The sequence below is a fragment of the Camelina sativa genome, chromosome 12 (assembly GCF_030686135.1).
Source record: "Camelina sativa cultivar CO46 ecotype springtype chromosome 12, ASM3068613v1".
Lineage (NCBI taxonomy): Eukaryota > Viridiplantae > Streptophyta > Magnoliopsida > Brassicales > Brassicaceae > Camelina > Camelina sativa.
This window is the reverse complement of record NC_141891.1, coordinates 1476516-1491750: the sequence shown is the minus strand read 5'-3', so window position 1 is coordinate 1491750 and position 15235 is coordinate 1476516. Positions and strand designations below refer to the sequence as shown.

At 37.4% G+C, this 15235-nt stretch overlaps 5 protein-coding genes and 1 pseudogene across 7 annotated transcripts; 1 reads left to right on the top strand and 5 right to left on the bottom strand.

Annotated features, from left to right (window-relative positions):
• Positions 1 to 651: 651 nt before the first annotated feature.
• LOC104729463 (methionine aminopeptidase 1D, chloroplastic/mitochondrial) lies at positions 652 to 2842 on the bottom strand. The gene is made up of 9 exons (XM_010448401.3): positions 2645 to 2842; positions 2347 to 2419; positions 2010 to 2238; positions 1765 to 1926; positions 1638 to 1679; positions 1458 to 1529; positions 1282 to 1361; positions 1101 to 1198; positions 652 to 1009 (listed from the first exon to the last, which is right to left on the bottom strand). Exons 1-9 carry the CDS (start codon positions 2748 to 2750, stop codon positions 816 to 818), a joined length of 1056 nt encoding a protein of 351 aa, XP_010446703.1. The 5' UTR covers positions 2751 to 2842; the 3' UTR covers positions 652 to 815.
• Positions 2843 to 2880: 38 nt separating this feature from the next.
• On the top strand, positions 2881 to 4228 carry LOC104729464 (putative F-box/kelch-repeat protein At3g24610; annotated as a pseudogene). Its single transcript, XR_015573941.1, has one exon. The product of XR_015573941.1 is annotated as a putative F-box/kelch-repeat protein At3g24610 (transcript).
• Positions 4229 to 4258: 30 nt separating this feature from the next.
• On the bottom strand, positions 4259 to 7159 carry LOC104729465 (putative membrane protein At3g27390). Its single transcript, XM_010448403.3, has 9 exons — positions 6732 to 7159; positions 6506 to 6614; positions 6222 to 6417; positions 5990 to 6123; positions 5625 to 5913; positions 5436 to 5542; positions 5173 to 5350; positions 4639 to 5087; positions 4259 to 4523 (listed from the first exon to the last, which is right to left on the bottom strand). The coding sequence occupies exons 1-9, from the start codon at positions 6820 to 6822 to the stop codon at positions 4370 to 4372; spliced, it is 1707 nt and encodes a 568-aa protein (XP_010446705.1). The 5' UTR covers positions 6823 to 7159; the 3' UTR covers positions 4259 to 4369.
• A 1086-nt stretch (positions 7160 to 8245) lies between these two features.
• LOC104729462 (ATP-dependent RNA helicase eIF4A) lies at positions 8246 to 10067 on the bottom strand. Its single transcript, XM_010448400.3, has 7 exons — positions 9889 to 10067; positions 9735 to 9783; positions 9496 to 9633; positions 8975 to 9217; positions 8846 to 8885; positions 8670 to 8767; positions 8246 to 8572 (listed from the first exon to the last, which is right to left on the bottom strand). The coding sequence occupies exons 1-7, from the start codon at positions 9942 to 9944 to the stop codon at positions 8555 to 8557; spliced, it is 642 nt and encodes a 213-aa protein (XP_010446702.1). The 5' UTR covers positions 9945 to 10067; the 3' UTR covers positions 8246 to 8554.
• A 163-nt stretch (positions 10068 to 10230) lies between these two features.
• On the bottom strand, positions 10231 to 11954 carry LOC104729461 (calcium-binding protein CML19). Of its 2 annotated transcripts, XM_010448399.3 has the most exons (7): positions 11512 to 11954; positions 11297 to 11426; positions 11159 to 11195; positions 11022 to 11049; positions 10746 to 10898; positions 10544 to 10646; positions 10231 to 10456 (listed from the first exon to the last, which is right to left on the bottom strand). In XM_010448399.3, exons 1-7 carry the CDS (start codon positions 11512 to 11514, stop codon positions 10395 to 10397), a joined length of 516 nt encoding a protein of 171 aa, XP_010446701.1. In that variant the 5' UTR covers positions 11515 to 11954; the 3' UTR covers positions 10231 to 10394. The 2 variants fall into 2 exon arrangements, with proteins under 2 accessions (XP_010446701.1, XP_087333808.1); XM_087477682.1 differs by lacking the exon at positions 10746 to 10898.
• On the bottom strand, positions 11693 to 13236 carry LOC104729460 (red chlorophyll catabolite reductase, chloroplastic). The gene is made up of 2 exons (XM_010448397.2): positions 12626 to 13236; positions 11693 to 12391 (listed from the first exon to the last, which is right to left on the bottom strand). Exons 1-2 carry the CDS (start codon positions 12956 to 12958, stop codon positions 11780 to 11782), a joined length of 945 nt encoding a protein of 314 aa, XP_010446699.2. The 5' UTR covers positions 12959 to 13236; the 3' UTR covers positions 11693 to 11779.
• Between the last annotated feature and the right edge of the window lie 1999 nt (positions 13237 to 15235).

The window sequence follows — 15235 nt, the reverse complement described above, 5'->3', positions numbered from 1 at the left end:
AATCCACAATCTGTTTTGAATAACAGTGGATTTTAAAGTAGATTTTTAAATCATCAGTTCAATAACAGTGAATTTCAGGAGACTTTTTAAAATCCATGATTGAATAACATAGGATTTGTAGCTTTTACACAAATCACTTAAAATGTCAAGTTGAATACACCCCCTTTAAACAATGTGATTTCTTGTAATGGTCGATCTATATGGCATTTACTTGTACGAAACAATTAATTACAAAAAAAAAGTAATAATAAATGCTCTTGGTCAGTAAAGGGTCAATTTTATTGACTAAATATATCAAATATTTAATGATTTTTGTATGCATTTCCATTACAGGACGATACGTTGTTGAAGGGTGACTCAGGCTCAGTGGACATATCGACAGAAAAGATTTCGCATAAAATTGAAGTGGTCATTATCAATCTCGAAACTGGCCATTATCAACCCATCTCTGAAAACGTAACTAATGAAGAAGCTCTCAAAAGGTTTTAATAATTTTGTCTTTTTTATCTAAAACAAACACATAATTTTATTACTTTTAAGAATAATAATAACTGAATTTTAATCTGTAAATACTGCTAAATAGCCTAAATTATAACAGGTTTGCAAAAGTTCTGTCAGAAGAAAGGAAACTCAGAGAGTCACTCCCAAAAATAATGTAAAAGCTTGTTTGTATGTGTTTGCTTGATTGGTAACTACAGATTCAGTTTGCTTGTGAGCAAAGAATAATTGAATAAGAACATGATTCTTACATACCTTTTGGGTTTGGATTCCATTCCAATAAGATCAATCTGAGACAAATTTGGGAATCATTTTTTTTAACAGTTGGTTAGTATCTCAGCTCCATCTTTGGTTATAAGAATGGTATGCTCGAATTGTGCAGAGAGGCTTGCATCTTCCGTTACCACTGTCCAGTTATCATCCCACATCACAGGGTTTCTGCTGCCTATCGTAAGCATAGGTTCTATGGTGAAGGTTTGATTCAAGACCATACGTCCAGCTTCATTGTTCCCTGTGTAGAAGAAAGTTCAGAAACTATGCGAATGGCCTACAAAGCAGCAACTCGATGTCTGCTTACGACACTGAGTATAGGACAAACTTACGGAAATGTAGAACAACTGGATCCGCGTGGAAGACACTTCCAACACCATGGCCTACAAATTGTCGTACAACTCCATATTTATGTTTATCTGCAAGATCACTTCATAAGCACAACAATGTTTTCATGTCAGAAGATTTGATTTTTCAATGTGGAGTTATATTTCGAAGAAATCGATTTCTTACTGAATGATTTTGCCGATTTTCTTGTACTCAACTCCAGGACCACATATTGATATTGCTCTGTCGAGAGACTCTTTTGTCACCTAGAGCACATTCCAAGTATATATAGCTCATCAAACTATATAACAAGAGGAACATGATTTCTCCTAGAGGACAGAAATGTCGGTTCAACATCATACCTCGACTAGCTTTTTAGCCTTCTCGTCAACATTTCCACAGAAGAAAGTTGCTGAAGTATCACCATGATAGCCCTGCAGATCCGAAATAAGTATCTATACTCAATAGTGTAGTGTAGGGTAAACCCAATTTACTTGACTAGTGTGAAGAATCAGGAAATATGCAAAAGAAGAAAAGTTTACATTCAAATAAACTGTGACATCGATGTTGATTATATCCCCATCCTGCCAAAGGAAAGCATACATTATAAGGATTCATAAGGGACAGGAAAAAATAAAAAAGTCTGTCTAACACTTTAAAAAAGCATACCTCAAGTGGTCGTGAATCTGGTATACCATGACAAATGCATTCATTCACAGATGTGCAAACACTTTTCGGGAAATCTCCATAACCAAGAGGTGAAGGATACGCACCATTCTCGATAATCATATTGTGAACTGCTTCATCAATTTCATCTGTGGTTACGCCTGGCTGCCAAAACACAAAACAAATGATTGATTCATGATAGAGAGCTCACTACAAAACTTCAAAAAAGTATTAAAAACTTTGCTCACCTTAACCAAAGTTCCAGCGTATTCCCGAACCTTAGCTGCAAGTTTCCCAGAAGCTCTCATGCATTCTATACCTTTCTTATCATGAACTTCAAGTCCACTTGAGATTCCAGGAGCTTTAAGAGAATCAACATAAGGAGGTTTTATTATATGGTCTGGAACAGGACGACGAGGAGATACATTCCCCGGTCTCAGACGTTTTCTCTTGCCATCAATAACTTCATCTTCATTCCTTTAACCATAAAACCATTAAAAAAAATTGAAAGAACAAAGAAGTCAATACACCTTCTCTGCTACTACTACTCAATAACTAAAGTGTAAGAAACATCATAATTAATACCTTCTATTAAACAAGAGATCGGTTAATCCCGAAAAGGTTCTCGATAATTGCATTGAAACATGTCTTCTTCTTCCTGTCCAAATTATGAAATTATTCTCAAATTGATTTCGTTTTAATTAAACACTACACTCTACAAACAGCTCATGTTTCAAAAACCCTTCAGAAACTCATCTATGAATCAAATTAGCAATCTGGGTATTCGAAAGTTTTAATCTTTTTGGTAATTTGCTCAACTATAATACTCAGCAATAAAACTAACAGTACCAGAAACAAGCAGAGTATAAAAAGAAAGAAGAACCTAAATCGAAGCGAAAGAGATGAGTAAGTGGTTGCGTTGATCGAATTGAGCGGTCGCCGAGAAAAGAAGAGATGAGTCTTGGTTGCAGAGATTTCACGGCCGCCATTTTTTGCGGCGAGCTTTTCGTTATCCGCTTCCGCTTTCGCCGTCGTCCTCACAGAGACAATACGATTTTTCAAGTTTTTTTTGTTCTTAATTATTTTACAGTAAGTGTTATTGGGCTCTTAATGGGTCAAAACTTAAACAAACATGGGCTTTTTTTTTTACTTGATTAATTTTGTTATCTTAGTCGGATCGAATTAGGCAGTAGGAAACATAAACAAAAATCAAAATCAAAACAGGAGTTTGATTTTGTACATATAAAAAGAGTTGAAGTGGTTCGTTATGCTCTCTCAAACAAAACCCTATGTCTTCTCCGTCTACGTCTGGATTCTTCTCTTCTTTGCCAGATGAGATCGTTCTAAGTTGCTTGGCCCGCGTATCAAGACTAGATCACGCATCCTTATACCTAGCCTCCAAGTGGCTCCGATCTCTAGTGGTTTCACCTGAGCTCTACCACGTCCGATCACTTGTTGGTTGCACCCAAAACTGCATCTATCTATGTTTAAGCATCCCTCCATACCTAACTCCAACCTGGTTCTGTTTCACTCCACAAACCCTAAATCGTCCTAGTAGGCTGGTTCCTATTCGGACACACTTTTATCAGCCTCAAGAAGCATCATCCGTGGTTGCCTTTGGTTACGGTATCTATGTCATTGGTGGGAAGATCAACGGGAGGCACACGTCGAGCGTCTTCTTCCTAGATTGTCGATCTCACACGTGGACCACTCTTCCCTCCATGAGGGTGGCTCGAGCTTCTGCTGCAGTGGGCGTGGTCGATGGGATGTCTTGGGAGGTTTCGAACATTTCTGCTCAATTTCCCGCAAGTGGGGAGAAGTTTTTGACCCAAAGACGCAGACTTGGGATGACTTGCCAATGCCGCCATCGAATAAGTATAACCTAAACTACCCCTTAATGTACGAAAGCGCGGTGATGGACGAGAAGGTTTTCGCTTTGAACGGGGCGGGTAGAGGTATGTTTTACATACCGAGTGAAGGGATATGGAAAACAGGGAATTCAGATACAATTTATGTACTGTTGTGTAACGGGTGGGAGGATACTTTGGTGTATGCAAAGGAGTTGGATTGGCGCAAACACGAGGGGATGGTGTGGAGAGAGGTCATGGGATTGGAAAAATTAACGGACACTCTATGTGACTCTAAGCTGGTTTACTATGGTGAGAAGATGTCAGAATCAGATCATTCGAAGTCATGGATGGTGAGGCATGTATTGACTAATGAACTTGACAGATTGCTTCCGGGGCACAAACTGAGTAACTCTGGTCCAAATATGTTACTCTTTTGGGACGTGCTTGGTCCAGAGAAATTGGAGGTTTGGTGTGCGGAGATCTCTTTAAAGAGGTGCAATGAGAGAGTTGAGATTCGCGGCAAGATTGAGTGGTCGGAAGCTGTCATGACATTCAAACCTCCTCCTCTGCATCAGCATCACTGTAAGCTTTTGTATTCTCTCTCTCTCAATCTCTGAAATCATTTAGAAACAAAAAAAAAAGCTCTGTTTTCTTGAATCCTAAATTTAGCAACTTCTGTACATACTTTTTTACACCTTGTTAGTATTTAAAGATATCAAAAACACAACTTAATTACAACAATTTGTTAATTCCTTAGGTTAGATCTCTTCGATGAAATCTCCAGAGCTCATAGAACCTGTTCGATTCAAGCCTTGCTTCTCTAAATAATAAGTTATTAGAGCCTTAACCACTTGCCTGAACCTTCTCCTATACGTAGGAAGCTTAGATACGCTCCGTACCATTCCCATCATCCTACAACACACAAGATCAAAAAACACATCACAAACAAGTTTCAGACAGCAACTAAAGAAGCCATAAAGGTTAGTCTTTTCATCAATGTAGGAGAAAAAAGTTTTGAATCTTTTACCTTCTGCTGATTCCTTGGATTTGAGCAGCTCGAACGTTTTCTTGAGGCGGGTCACCGCGATTATCCCAAGCTTCCATGCGTTGTTCATGGTTTCCAAAGAGAACAACTTTCTCCAAGTACCTAACTTCACTTTCTCCAAGTTTAATCGCTCGAATCTGATCTTTCAATACCATAACTGGATTAAACATCCAGTCCAAAAACTTGTCTTGTGGTCTATTCAAATGAGTTACTTCCGAGCCATCAAGCAGAAGCACACCATGAGCACCAGCTTTAATAGAGCTAAGCAATGTATGCAGCAAAGCGTAAGAAGGAAGCCCCACATTAATAATGGATGATTCGTTTCCGTGTCTTCCCTTTAAAGACTCATACAGATCAGCTGGTGTTAACACTCCTGCGTCTAGTAGCTCTCTGCCTTGCATCTCAAACCACCCCATCATATGCTCCCAAATCTGTTATAGTACAACTTCAAATATTCAAAACTCTGTAGAAATGTGTGAGTATACTTAAATCTAGATTGAAACTTTTGACATATACCTGAACCATTCTCACTTCTTGAATTGCTTCTCTAACCGATACAGAGTGAACTAAGCTTGGTACTAGCATCGCTGGAGCATCTGCAGAACCTGAACTATTGACTGTGCTTAGATTTGAAGGGTGAACAATCACAGATACTTCACTTGAAAACGATACTCTTCTCATCCGATATCTTGGCCTGTGTGTTGCAGATTACAATTTCCCGGTGTTAGAATCATTGGAGCAGAAGAAAACGAATGTTAAAAGATTGATAAGAGACATACTTTGGGAAGATAGTTCCTTCTCTAAGGTAAAGCCAATCATTTGTGTACTCATCAAATTCTCCAACTACTGCAATCACATAAGAGACTCCTCTTCTGAATGACCTTTCCTGCACATTAAAAGATTCAACAGTGAAAAAAACTGAAATATGTCTGAAGGATCATTTGGTTAATATGATGATCAGAATGTACCTGGAATACAACAACTGCTCCATACAAACCGACAAAGATGCTGGAGAAGATGGTGGTCAAAACAAATCCAATGACAATAATAGGCCATAACAGTATTGTCAGACCAGCAACTGGTATACAAGCTATCTCAAGGAACGGTCCTTCACGATTAATGGCGTCTTGAGCTAGACGGTACCAGCCTTTAAGCAGAAGGTAAGGGCTTTTAACAACTGCTATTGCAGTGAAAAGAGGGATATCGATGACTAATCCTATAATCCCTACAATTATGCATCCAGGAACATGAATCAACCTGCAAGAAGAGACAACAAGATCAATTACACAAGAACCAGCAACAACTCTTTGCAACAAAAGTTATGTATTTTTACCTAAGAGTTTGAAGCTCATCTGAGGCGGGGGATTCACGCAACTCCTTCAAGTAAAGCGGATAAGAATGGTAGCAAAAATCTGCGAAATCTGTAACCACAGTACAACTTCCTTTGATGGTTCCCCAAGTTCCATCCTAATAATACAGAGTAAACAGAGTCAAGTGATATGATTCACTAGTAACTGATTAAGAGAATAAAAACAAACTGTTGTGGGGAAGTTAATTTAAAATACCACAAGACAGTGGAAGAACTTGTTGGATACAGTGTCTTGTCTAAATGCTTCAAAAGCAGAGATCCAGGGAGTGAAGAATCCATAACCAACACCAACAAGAACACTAATAGCTATACTCAGACCTAACCAAATCCCAAACAATGCAGGAAGTGCCACTAAGATTGCTAGTTTCAGAGGAATGTCAAATCTATCTGTCCTGCAATTTAGAGAAACACAAGATGACCTTGAATCAAAACCTCAATTGCAGGTAAAATTTTGAGAAAAGGAGTTGAAAATTTGCTTACTTTGCAACAGCATAAATAGTCCAAGCAACGTGTGCAGGGAACAAACCAAGAATCACTCCAACATTTCCTACTATTAATGTTAAACCAGCAATCGGACCTACGATCAAACCTGCATAAGAAATTAAAAAATTAAGACTTTGTTTGAGAGATATGTGAAAAGATCCATCGTATCATCAAGGATCAATCTTAGAAGCAGAGAAAAACAGAGCCAAAAACAAAAGTGAACCTTTGAGAGCACCGAGAAAGAAAGCAGAACAAAAGGCAAATATGACATACGAAATCTTTAGAAAGCTTCCTAGGTTAGTGACGACAGCCATAGTCTTCTTCTTGAAAGCAGAACAAGAAAAAGCTCAGATATTTTTGGGTCAATTTTGACAAATTTTTATAGCTGTGGAAAAAAATTACACAGAGAGAGAGAAGAGCGTGTTGTACAAGTCTACGAAAGAGATGGAATCATAAAAAATAATAATAAAAAGACAAAGGAGATGATGACAAGAAACGAAAAGACTCAAAACGCCGAGAACCCAATTGTAGTCCCATTACAGAAATATTCAGAGAAAGTATCATTTGGAGGGGTTACATGAATCAATAAACTAGTTGATGATAGGATAGGAGAAAATTGTTGAAGAAAAAAGTGGTAATACGTGTGTAATTACGTCATTGAAAAACTATTTGGCTGCAGATATTACACATGGCGTGCCAAGCAATCTATCGTGATTTTGACAGCAATATCGCCTCTTCTATAAAATATTGGATTGTTGCATTCATTATTATTTTTATACATACGCTTCCCCTTAAAGATCAATTAACCGGATATGAATTATTTACTAGTTATAGATGTTGTCCGTATTTGTCATGCTAATTAGATCCTCCATTCAAAGTCCAAACACAAAATTTCATGTATGCTAAATTAGTAATGAACAAAATCACATGTTCTTCTCTATACATGTCGCATGCTTAGAATTAAACTTTGATTTTTATTTTAAAAATGACCATTCAACTACTGGAAAACCGTGTATGTGACGAACAATGTTTTACTAGTATAAAGAATTGATTGTTTCCAAACATCAGAATAAAAAAATTGTAAATAGCAGTTGAGGATCAAAGGTATTGCTGAATGCTGACTCATTGTCAAAGTCTCAAAAACAAAATTTCGTTGATAAAAAAAAAAAGAAGTTGCTTCGTTTTGACCTTCTACAAGAAAAATCGTCGAAAAATTTATACCGATAAGCATTGCATATTACAACAACAGTTGCAATCACACACACACACGTGTTGCGAAATGTTTTTATACCAAAAACTTCTTTAAAAAGCGTAAGTGATTTTGATTTTACTAAGCTAGATCAAACAAAAACGTGTTATTCAAAAACACACAAGTATATTTTATTGAAGTCTTTCTTTTCCCTTAAATCTGTAAAACATATTGAAGAGTCTCATTCAACTTTTTCGTATGAGATTAGATTAGATAAAGCCACCAAAAGACGCAAAACATATCTGTAAAACGTAACCAGATAAAAGAAAAACAAACCTTTATTGACAATACTTCAAAAGAATACATCAACTATGACTTTATTTTTATTTTGTTGAATTTGTATCGAAATTTCTAGAAATAATATATAGTGACAGTTGATAAATGTAAGCTGTATGGATATATATGTTAATGCGCATGCAATAATTGTACCAAACACGAGCCATAGATGATGGGGTCTAAATGTTAGCCTTTATAGAAACTAACACGTATAAACCAAATCTGACAAGATTATAAATTTGATAGTTACATAATAACCGTGAATTCAACTACAATGACAATCACATAGATTCAATCACGTATGTAGGTAGCTTCTGCCTTTATCCAAATGTTCGGTTTTTCTTGCAAGATAGATTAAACTGACAAAAACGCAGCGTTTTAGACAAAGGTGATCAACTCAATAGCTAAAGGTGCAGCAGAGAGAGAGACGACTTCTCTCTGCCTTGGCATAAACTAATGGTTTCTCTTGAGAAGTCCCGTATCCCGTATCCTTCAGATCGTAGGAGATCCATGCATTGTTGTTACAAGATTTCAGAAATCTGCAAAACGAAAGCACATGTGAAGCCATTAAATCAAAAGATAAGAGAGAGCAGTAGAAAGTTTCTTGCTTTGCCACTGATTGATTCTACTATATACATTGATTGGCATCTCTGCGATGATGATGCCGCTGCTTTCCTCGAGGCTTTTGAGAGTCGTGACTTCACCTCCAACAACCATGTTTATGACAATACCACCTTAAAAGAGAAAGCATCAAATGTTAAAATGCCACTGTTTGATAAGTAACAAAAGTGAGTTTGTTTTGAAGAAAGAACCTGGAGCTAAGCAAGTTGTTATACGCCTTGTATATGTTTCCTGATTATTACAAAAAAACAAAAGTGAATGAGATAAGTCTCTTAACCAAGAGGAAGAACTTTTGGGATTGATTAACAAAACTACCAAACCTTCTTTGTGGGAAGCTCATAGTTTATAAGAACGCGTGCGGAAAGAGGAGATTCTCCAGATGAGAGTAACGGAAGACAAACATCGGTCACAACAACCAAATGAGATTTATTCTCTTCTTTACCAGTTTCACTCTCGTCCAAACCTTCTTCTACTACAGATCTAAGTTGCTGGTTCCAGTTAGTTGTTGCTCGCCTGAATTTCTCTATAACCATAGTTCGTTCTCTCTCTGCCAGATCGCTGTACTGTAAACTCAATACATGTTGAGGATATACATTATATAGGGGAAGAATAAGGGTCATTTCGAATCAAGAAGATTGGATCTTTACAGATACAGAACACACTAAGAATCCGAAATCAATGAAAGATGATCTAATGTGAAAATCAAAAGATTCAACAAGAAGGGTCTTTTTCAATCAAGAACATTAGATTTCCACAGATACAGAACGACACTAGGAATCGACGAAGTCAATGCAATCAACTAAACAATGGAAAAGTGAAAGAGAAAGAAGAGAGATAATACCAAAGCAGCTAATGAAATGTAAGGAAGGGTAGATAAAGAAGAGCAGAGGGCGTCAAGTTCATCACGAGAGCTGCAAGAAACTACAATGGGAAGCCATGGACGACGACCTAAAACCCCCAATAATTCCACTACTGTCTCCTGTTCCCAAAATTCCCAAAATTTGAGATTTTTAGTATCGATTTAGTCTGTTTATATAGTGAAGAAAATTAGAAGGAAGATTTTGACAAATGTTCACATACCATTTTGAATTGGGTACGATCCACGGCGAGGTAGAAGTGTAACTGTTGGCTGCGAGAAAAGAAAACAAAAAAAAAAAAAAAAAAAAAAAAAGAGTTTTTGTTTGTTGCTACAATGAGATAAACCTCAAAACTCAGTGAGATTGAGAAGCGAGACCTGGAGCGAGAGGGAGATTGAAAAGGAGGAGATGGAGCTGCTTCCATCGATTCCATAATCTCAGGATCAGAATTTCCCAAATTGAACGATTCGCCGGAGAAGGTTTCGCTCCCAACAAATCCAGGTCACGGCGGTGACGAAGTTGGAGAGTAAACACCCAAACGCAGTCGTTTTGATGTTTTACAAAGTTTATTACTCTACCCAATAACGTCGTCGTTTGAATTTCATGAAACGGCGTAGTTTCAATGTTCATGTCATGTATGATGATTATTATTATACACAATAAACATGGCATATGATTACACAATACTGTATACAGAAGCATAAATGATAAAAACATGATTATCTAAAGACAATTTATTGTTGTATTCACAATAATGCATATGATTACACTGTTATTTATATACTACAACTATGCATTTTTATACGACCAAACAACAAATCAAACATTTTCTTATTATCATATAAGTCGAAGTGATATCGTCCAACCATACGTATTATTATACTTATCCATAAGAAGTTCTCCTCATCATCTTCATGAACTCCTCCAAATTAACTTCTCCATCTTCTGCATAAGTTTAAGGCGAACCGATTATTTGGTAAAACTAACATATATGCGAAAATAAAACGATTAATATAGGTTTTCACTACTTACTGTCACGATCTGCTTCTTCGATCATCTCTTCTATATCATTATCTGTGAAATTTTCTCCCAATTCTTTAGCCATCACCTTTATATCACGAGGTGAAATCTTCCCCTATAAAAGATTCCAAAAGTTGTCAACTCAAACACAATGATTTTAATCCAAACAAAAATATAATACTATTAAGAAAAAAAAAGGTTCAGATTTAATCACATTATTGTCATAGTCAATGATCTTAAACGCCTTAGACAATTCGTCTATGGAGTCTCGTTCTCCGAATTTAGTTGTCATCATGTACACAAATTCGTCGAAATCTATGGCTCCACTTTGGTTTTTATCTACTTCTGCCATCAACTCGTTTATTTGCTATCACCAATAACAACAAAATAATATAAACAAAATGAAAATAAACCGATTTATTCTGAACCGAGAAATTTGAACAGAGGATAAATATTGCCAACCATGTCATGTTAAACAAATTGCACAAACCTCATTATTCATCTCAAATCCGAGAGACCTGTAATCAGTAATCAGTAATCAGTAATCAGATGATAAGCTTTTAGAACTACTTTATAAACATTAACTTGAAGAAATTAACTTTAAAAGAAAGAATATTTGCAGCTGACCTCATAGCAACGTTGAGCTCGCGAGCATCGATGCTACCTACATATGAATTTCATATATGCACTAAGTCATGTGCTTCTGATTTAAATAAACAAGTGTAAATCGGATAAACTAAAGGATCGGTTTACTATATAGTTTACCTGAACCGTCTATATCGAAAAGATCAAAGATTTCTCTGATCTCTCGTCTCTTCTGATTAGTCAACCCATAATTCTTCCCATTAGGCTTTAGACCTCTTCTTAGCTGTGCTGCTTGGGACATGTAGCTCGCCTGCCGGAAGAAACAGAAAACAGAACCGATGAACAGAGTAATCAAAAGAACTTAAACTGTTTTTGAAAAGGATAAAGACACTAACCATTTCTTGTGCAGGAAGGAAAAGTATGATCTGATCAGACAAAAAAAAATTAATGGATGACTTTGTTAATTCGATTTATGATGATGCATGAGATGACGAGATTGGTTGGAGATGATCTGTCTCTCTTTTTTAAATTGTCTGTTTTAACTCATTTGAAAGAGATTAGCTTAAAGACTTTTAGTTTTGCACGTTTTTGTTTCCTGCTTGAATAGAATAATCCATATACTAGTACAAAGAGAACATTAGCTAATGTTATAATGACATGAAACTAGAGAACACCGAAAGCTTCTTTGATAGCGTGTACGACACGGGATGAAACTTCTTCTCCAAAGATTCTCGGAAACTGCAAATCCAAATCTTCCTCTATGCTCTTCTTTCTAAAGCTTTTGTCTCTCCTCTCCAACGCCAATATCTCTTCTTCCCCATCCACTTCGTCTTCTTTGGTGGCACATCGCTCCAACCAAACACGGAGAACCTCCTTAGCAGCAGGACTAACATGATCTCTCAAGATCTCCTCCAACTTATCCTCTTCCTCGGCATTGATTTGAAGCATGGAAGCAGTAGGAGAGACAGCTGAACGGATATAGAGAGAAGGAGACACATAGGGTTTGACTTGAGGTAGCTTAAGGAGGGACTGGCGTTGAGAATCAAGAGAAGTGTCTTGGTAATACTTCTTGAGATAATCAGGGTAAAGAACGAGGTCTTTACGGTGTGGGAGGTCAAGGACGAGGACGAGCGACGTGGGACTGCTCTGTATTAGTTCGAGTAAAAAGTTTGGAGCTTTTGTTGAAGAGTTTAAGAATGCAGAGATGCTTGTTATGATGAGAGATGCTCCTGTTGGGATCTTGCAATGTATCCAACTTCCTGTAACAAAATCAATCTGAACAACAACAACAACAACAAAACGAAACTTTCACTAAGATTCACATCAAAATTGTTAGGGTTAATTCATTACTTCAAAAGGTTTTATTTTTTTGGTTAGGGTTACGTTTATATCAAAATTGAAGTCTGATTCTACTTAAACCAAACATGCAAAGCAGTCAATTTCGTTTTTTGAAATCTCATAACCCAAAAAACAGAACAAAAAAAACAGAGGAATCGTTTGCAGTGTTACCGGAGATGATTTATCACCGGATCTGATATGAATAGATGCTTCGGCGGAACCGTTAGGGTTCTTGAAGTTTCGTACATCAGGTGGGAGGCTACAGGGAAGGAGATGCGATTGGAGACGATCCTCCAGCGTCGACATGAGATCAACCATAAGCTGCCTGCGCGTGGGTGACACGTACGGGAACTCCATGAATTTCCGGTGAAGATGATCGTCCATGGACTGGGATTGAGCTCGAACTCTGAGTTTGTTTGAGAATCGCGATGGGTTTGCTCGAGTTGGAGTTAACGGCGAGAGAGATGAAGAGTAGAGAGTGTTGCAGCAAAATATCATCGACATCTCTTTATATGTGGCTATGATTAAATCATATGACTTCTTATTATATACTACTAAACCAATTTTTTATTTTTATACTTTCGATAAATAAAAAACAATAATACCTAGTGGTAGTTTAATTGTGTCATTAAATACAAAGATGAAAGTAATAATATAATTTAGATCAAAGATGTAATACTAGAAGACAAAATAAATAAAATAAAATGGTGATGATAAATAAATGAAAGTTGTGTTTACTGAGCTGGTACTTGGTAGAGTGCTGCATCTTCTTCTACTCAATCTTTTTTTTTTTTTGGTCAACTGATATTATTAAAACTTGAAGGGATACAAGGTGAATTACAACCAACTAAGCCGGCGGAAAACAAAGATATCCCCGGAGTCTAAAGCCCAAAAGAGGGAAGTTAAGCCGGCGAACAAACAGAAGTTCCCGGAAACATAAAACGAAACCAAAGTAAAAATACAAAGAAGAGAAATTAAACCCAAAAAAGAGGATGAATCCTTACAATAAAGAAATAGGCAACGAGGCATAAAACCTTACACGATATACTAGTCTTAGAAAGCAAGAAAAACTCTTCTCCTCAAACACTTGGATGAGAACTACCAAGGATGCCCACGGCAATTCCCAAGCTAAGAACAACCACCTCCTATCATGAAGAGAAACCAATCTCTAGTAACAAAACCAAAGACTTCATAACCCGGCAAGCAAAGACTCGAAACGCTTCCGAATGCGACGATAACGACAACTGCGTCCAGAATCGTCTGTGTAGAAGACTTCCAAAAAGCAGTCAGACCTCTAAAGATCTGCAAAGCAAGAACAAGGAGCGCAGCCTAACCTCTCCATAAATCCGAACTCAAAAGAGCACGGAGAAGGAACGAAGAAGCTATCAACCACAACGACCAAACAAACGAGAGAAGAGCCCACTGCAAACAACTAAGACTAGTAGAACTTCTAATCAAACCGAAGCCTAATCTTAGAAAGGGAAACAAACTTAAGGGAAACAAAGGCTGGAAAAGTAGACCAAGGGTGATGGACGAGACAAAGGCTGGGCGGGTAAAACGCAATCGCAACCAAACAACACAAGCGGCTTCAAACAACGAGAACACATGAACGGAAGCAAACGAAGGGAAGGGTCAGGTTGATATATTATTCTTCGAGTCGTACCGTGGAACGGAAAGCTCCGGAATTAAAACCATCAACTTGCAACCACAAACCCAACAATAACTGATCCTACCGCAAAGACCAAACCCAAGATCGAGACTCAAACCAACCACAAGATTCCCCAATCAAGGGCCAAACTTCAACCACAACTACTACACTAAAGACCTAACCCTAGCTAAACGGTACAGAAGCAACAGATGATACCAGATCAAACGGTTACAAACTCGGCACAGCAAACAGGGGACAAAGTAAGGAAGACAGTAGAGACGAACAGGATACCGAGACAATGAAGGGTCGAGATCCAGAGGAGCAAGGATTTGTCGAAGAAAGAAGGTGGAAGAACCGTCACAAAGAGATCCAGGAGCCTCCATCTTCGCGTATACTCAACAAAGAGAATCAGCAGTCATAGTTGAGCCTAGCCAATATTCCTCTCCGTGAATTGCAAACACAAACAGCAGCCTGGACACACCAGCAACAAACAGATCCTAAGAATCTGGAATTCAAGACATAATCTCGCTCAGATCTGAAGCTCTACATCTGCAACTCCATATCGCCAAAAAACCACCATACTTCCACCACCGCAAGATATAAATACAGAGACTGAAAATTAAGCATGAAATTAAAAGGGGGGACCGACGCCGGCGCTAGATGAGCCGCCACGCGCCGGTCGGAAGCTTGACGAAGGCTGTGTGTTACTAGAAGCGGCGAGAGAGAAAAGTAGGGTTTTTTTCTCTGATTTTCTGTTTTGCATCTTCTTCTACTCAATCAAGTGATGTAATTCTTGGCCAATAGGGACTTAACTGGGCATAAAAACAAAAATTTATAATATACTATATCTTTATCTAATATTTTGTTATTTATCTCAATATATAAGTATATAACTAATTATGAATTTGTATATACAGATTAATAATTTTATTTGTTGTGGAGCCAGTTGAAATATTTTTCTCTTTATTAATTCGGTACATTATTGGGTTTTCTCCTCTTTAGTTTAGTAGTGATATCTTTGGAACCCTTTTACTAACTTCATATACAGCATTTTGTTGCAATAGCTTTTATTTTTTATTTTTTGTAATTAAGAGAATTGCTACAGTGTTTATGTGACTTTATTTTCTTAACAA

What these genes read in the sequence shown, in the direction of transcription:
- LOC104729463 (XM_010448401.3), bottom strand. Translation starts at nt 2,750, where the DNA reads ATGGCGGCCGTGAAATCTCTGCAACCAAGACTCATCTCTTCTTTTCTC. An exon ending in ACGCTGGAACTTTGGTTAAG is followed by an intron (nt 1,927 to 2,009) that starts GTGAGCAAAGTT and finishes GTGTTTTGGCAG; the next exon opens with CCAGGCGTAACCACAGATGA. An exon ending in ATGTCACAGTTTATTTGAAT is followed by an intron (nt 1,530 to 1,637) that starts GTAAACTTTTCT and finishes TCGGATCTGCAG; the next exon opens with GGCTATCATGGTGATACTTC.
- LOC104729465 (XM_010448403.3), bottom strand. Translation starts at nt 6,822, where the DNA reads ATGGCTGTCGTCACTAACCTAGGAAGCTTTCTAAAGATTTCGTATGTC. An exon ending in CTTTCTCGGTGCTCTCAAAG is followed by an intron (nt 6,615 to 6,731) that starts GTTCACTTTTGT and finishes TTTCTTATGCAG; the next exon opens with GTTTGATCGTAGGTCCGATT. An exon ending in ACTATTTATGCTGTTGCAAA is followed by an intron (nt 6,418 to 6,505) that starts GTAAGCAAATTT and finishes TCTAAATTGCAG; the next exon opens with GACAGATAGATTTGACATTC.
- LOC104729462 (XM_010448400.3), bottom strand. Translation starts at nt 9,944, where the DNA reads ATGGAATCGATGGAAGCAGCTCCATCTCCTCCTTTTCAATCTCCCTCT. An exon ending in ATGAGCTTCCCACAAAGAAG is followed by an intron (nt 8,886 to 8,974) that starts GTTTGGTAGTTT and finishes TGTAATAATCAG; the next exon opens with GAAACATATACAAGGCGTAT. An exon ending in AACAACTTGCTTAGCTCCAG is followed by an intron (nt 8,768 to 8,845) that starts GTTCTTTCTTCA and finishes TTCTCTTTTAAG; the next exon opens with GTGGTATTGTCATAAACATG.
- LOC104729461 (XM_010448399.3), bottom strand. An exon ending in TTTCGATATAGACGGTTCAG is followed by an intron (nt 11,196 to 11,296) that starts GTAAACTATATA and finishes ATTCATATGTAG; the next exon opens with GTAGCATCGATGCTCGCGAG. An exon ending in TCATTGACTATGACAATAAT is followed by an intron (nt 10,647 to 10,745) that starts GTGATTAAATCT and finishes AATCTTTTATAG; the next exon opens with GGGAAGATTTCACCTCGTGA.
- LOC104729460 (XM_010448397.2), bottom strand. Translation starts at nt 12,958, where the DNA reads ATGTCGATGATATTTTGCTGCAACACTCTCTACTCTTCATCTCTCTCG. An exon ending in CCGGTGATAAATCATCTCCG is followed by an intron (nt 12,392 to 12,625) that starts GTAACACTGCAA and finishes GTTGTTGTTCAG; the next exon opens with ATTGATTTTGTTACAGGAAG.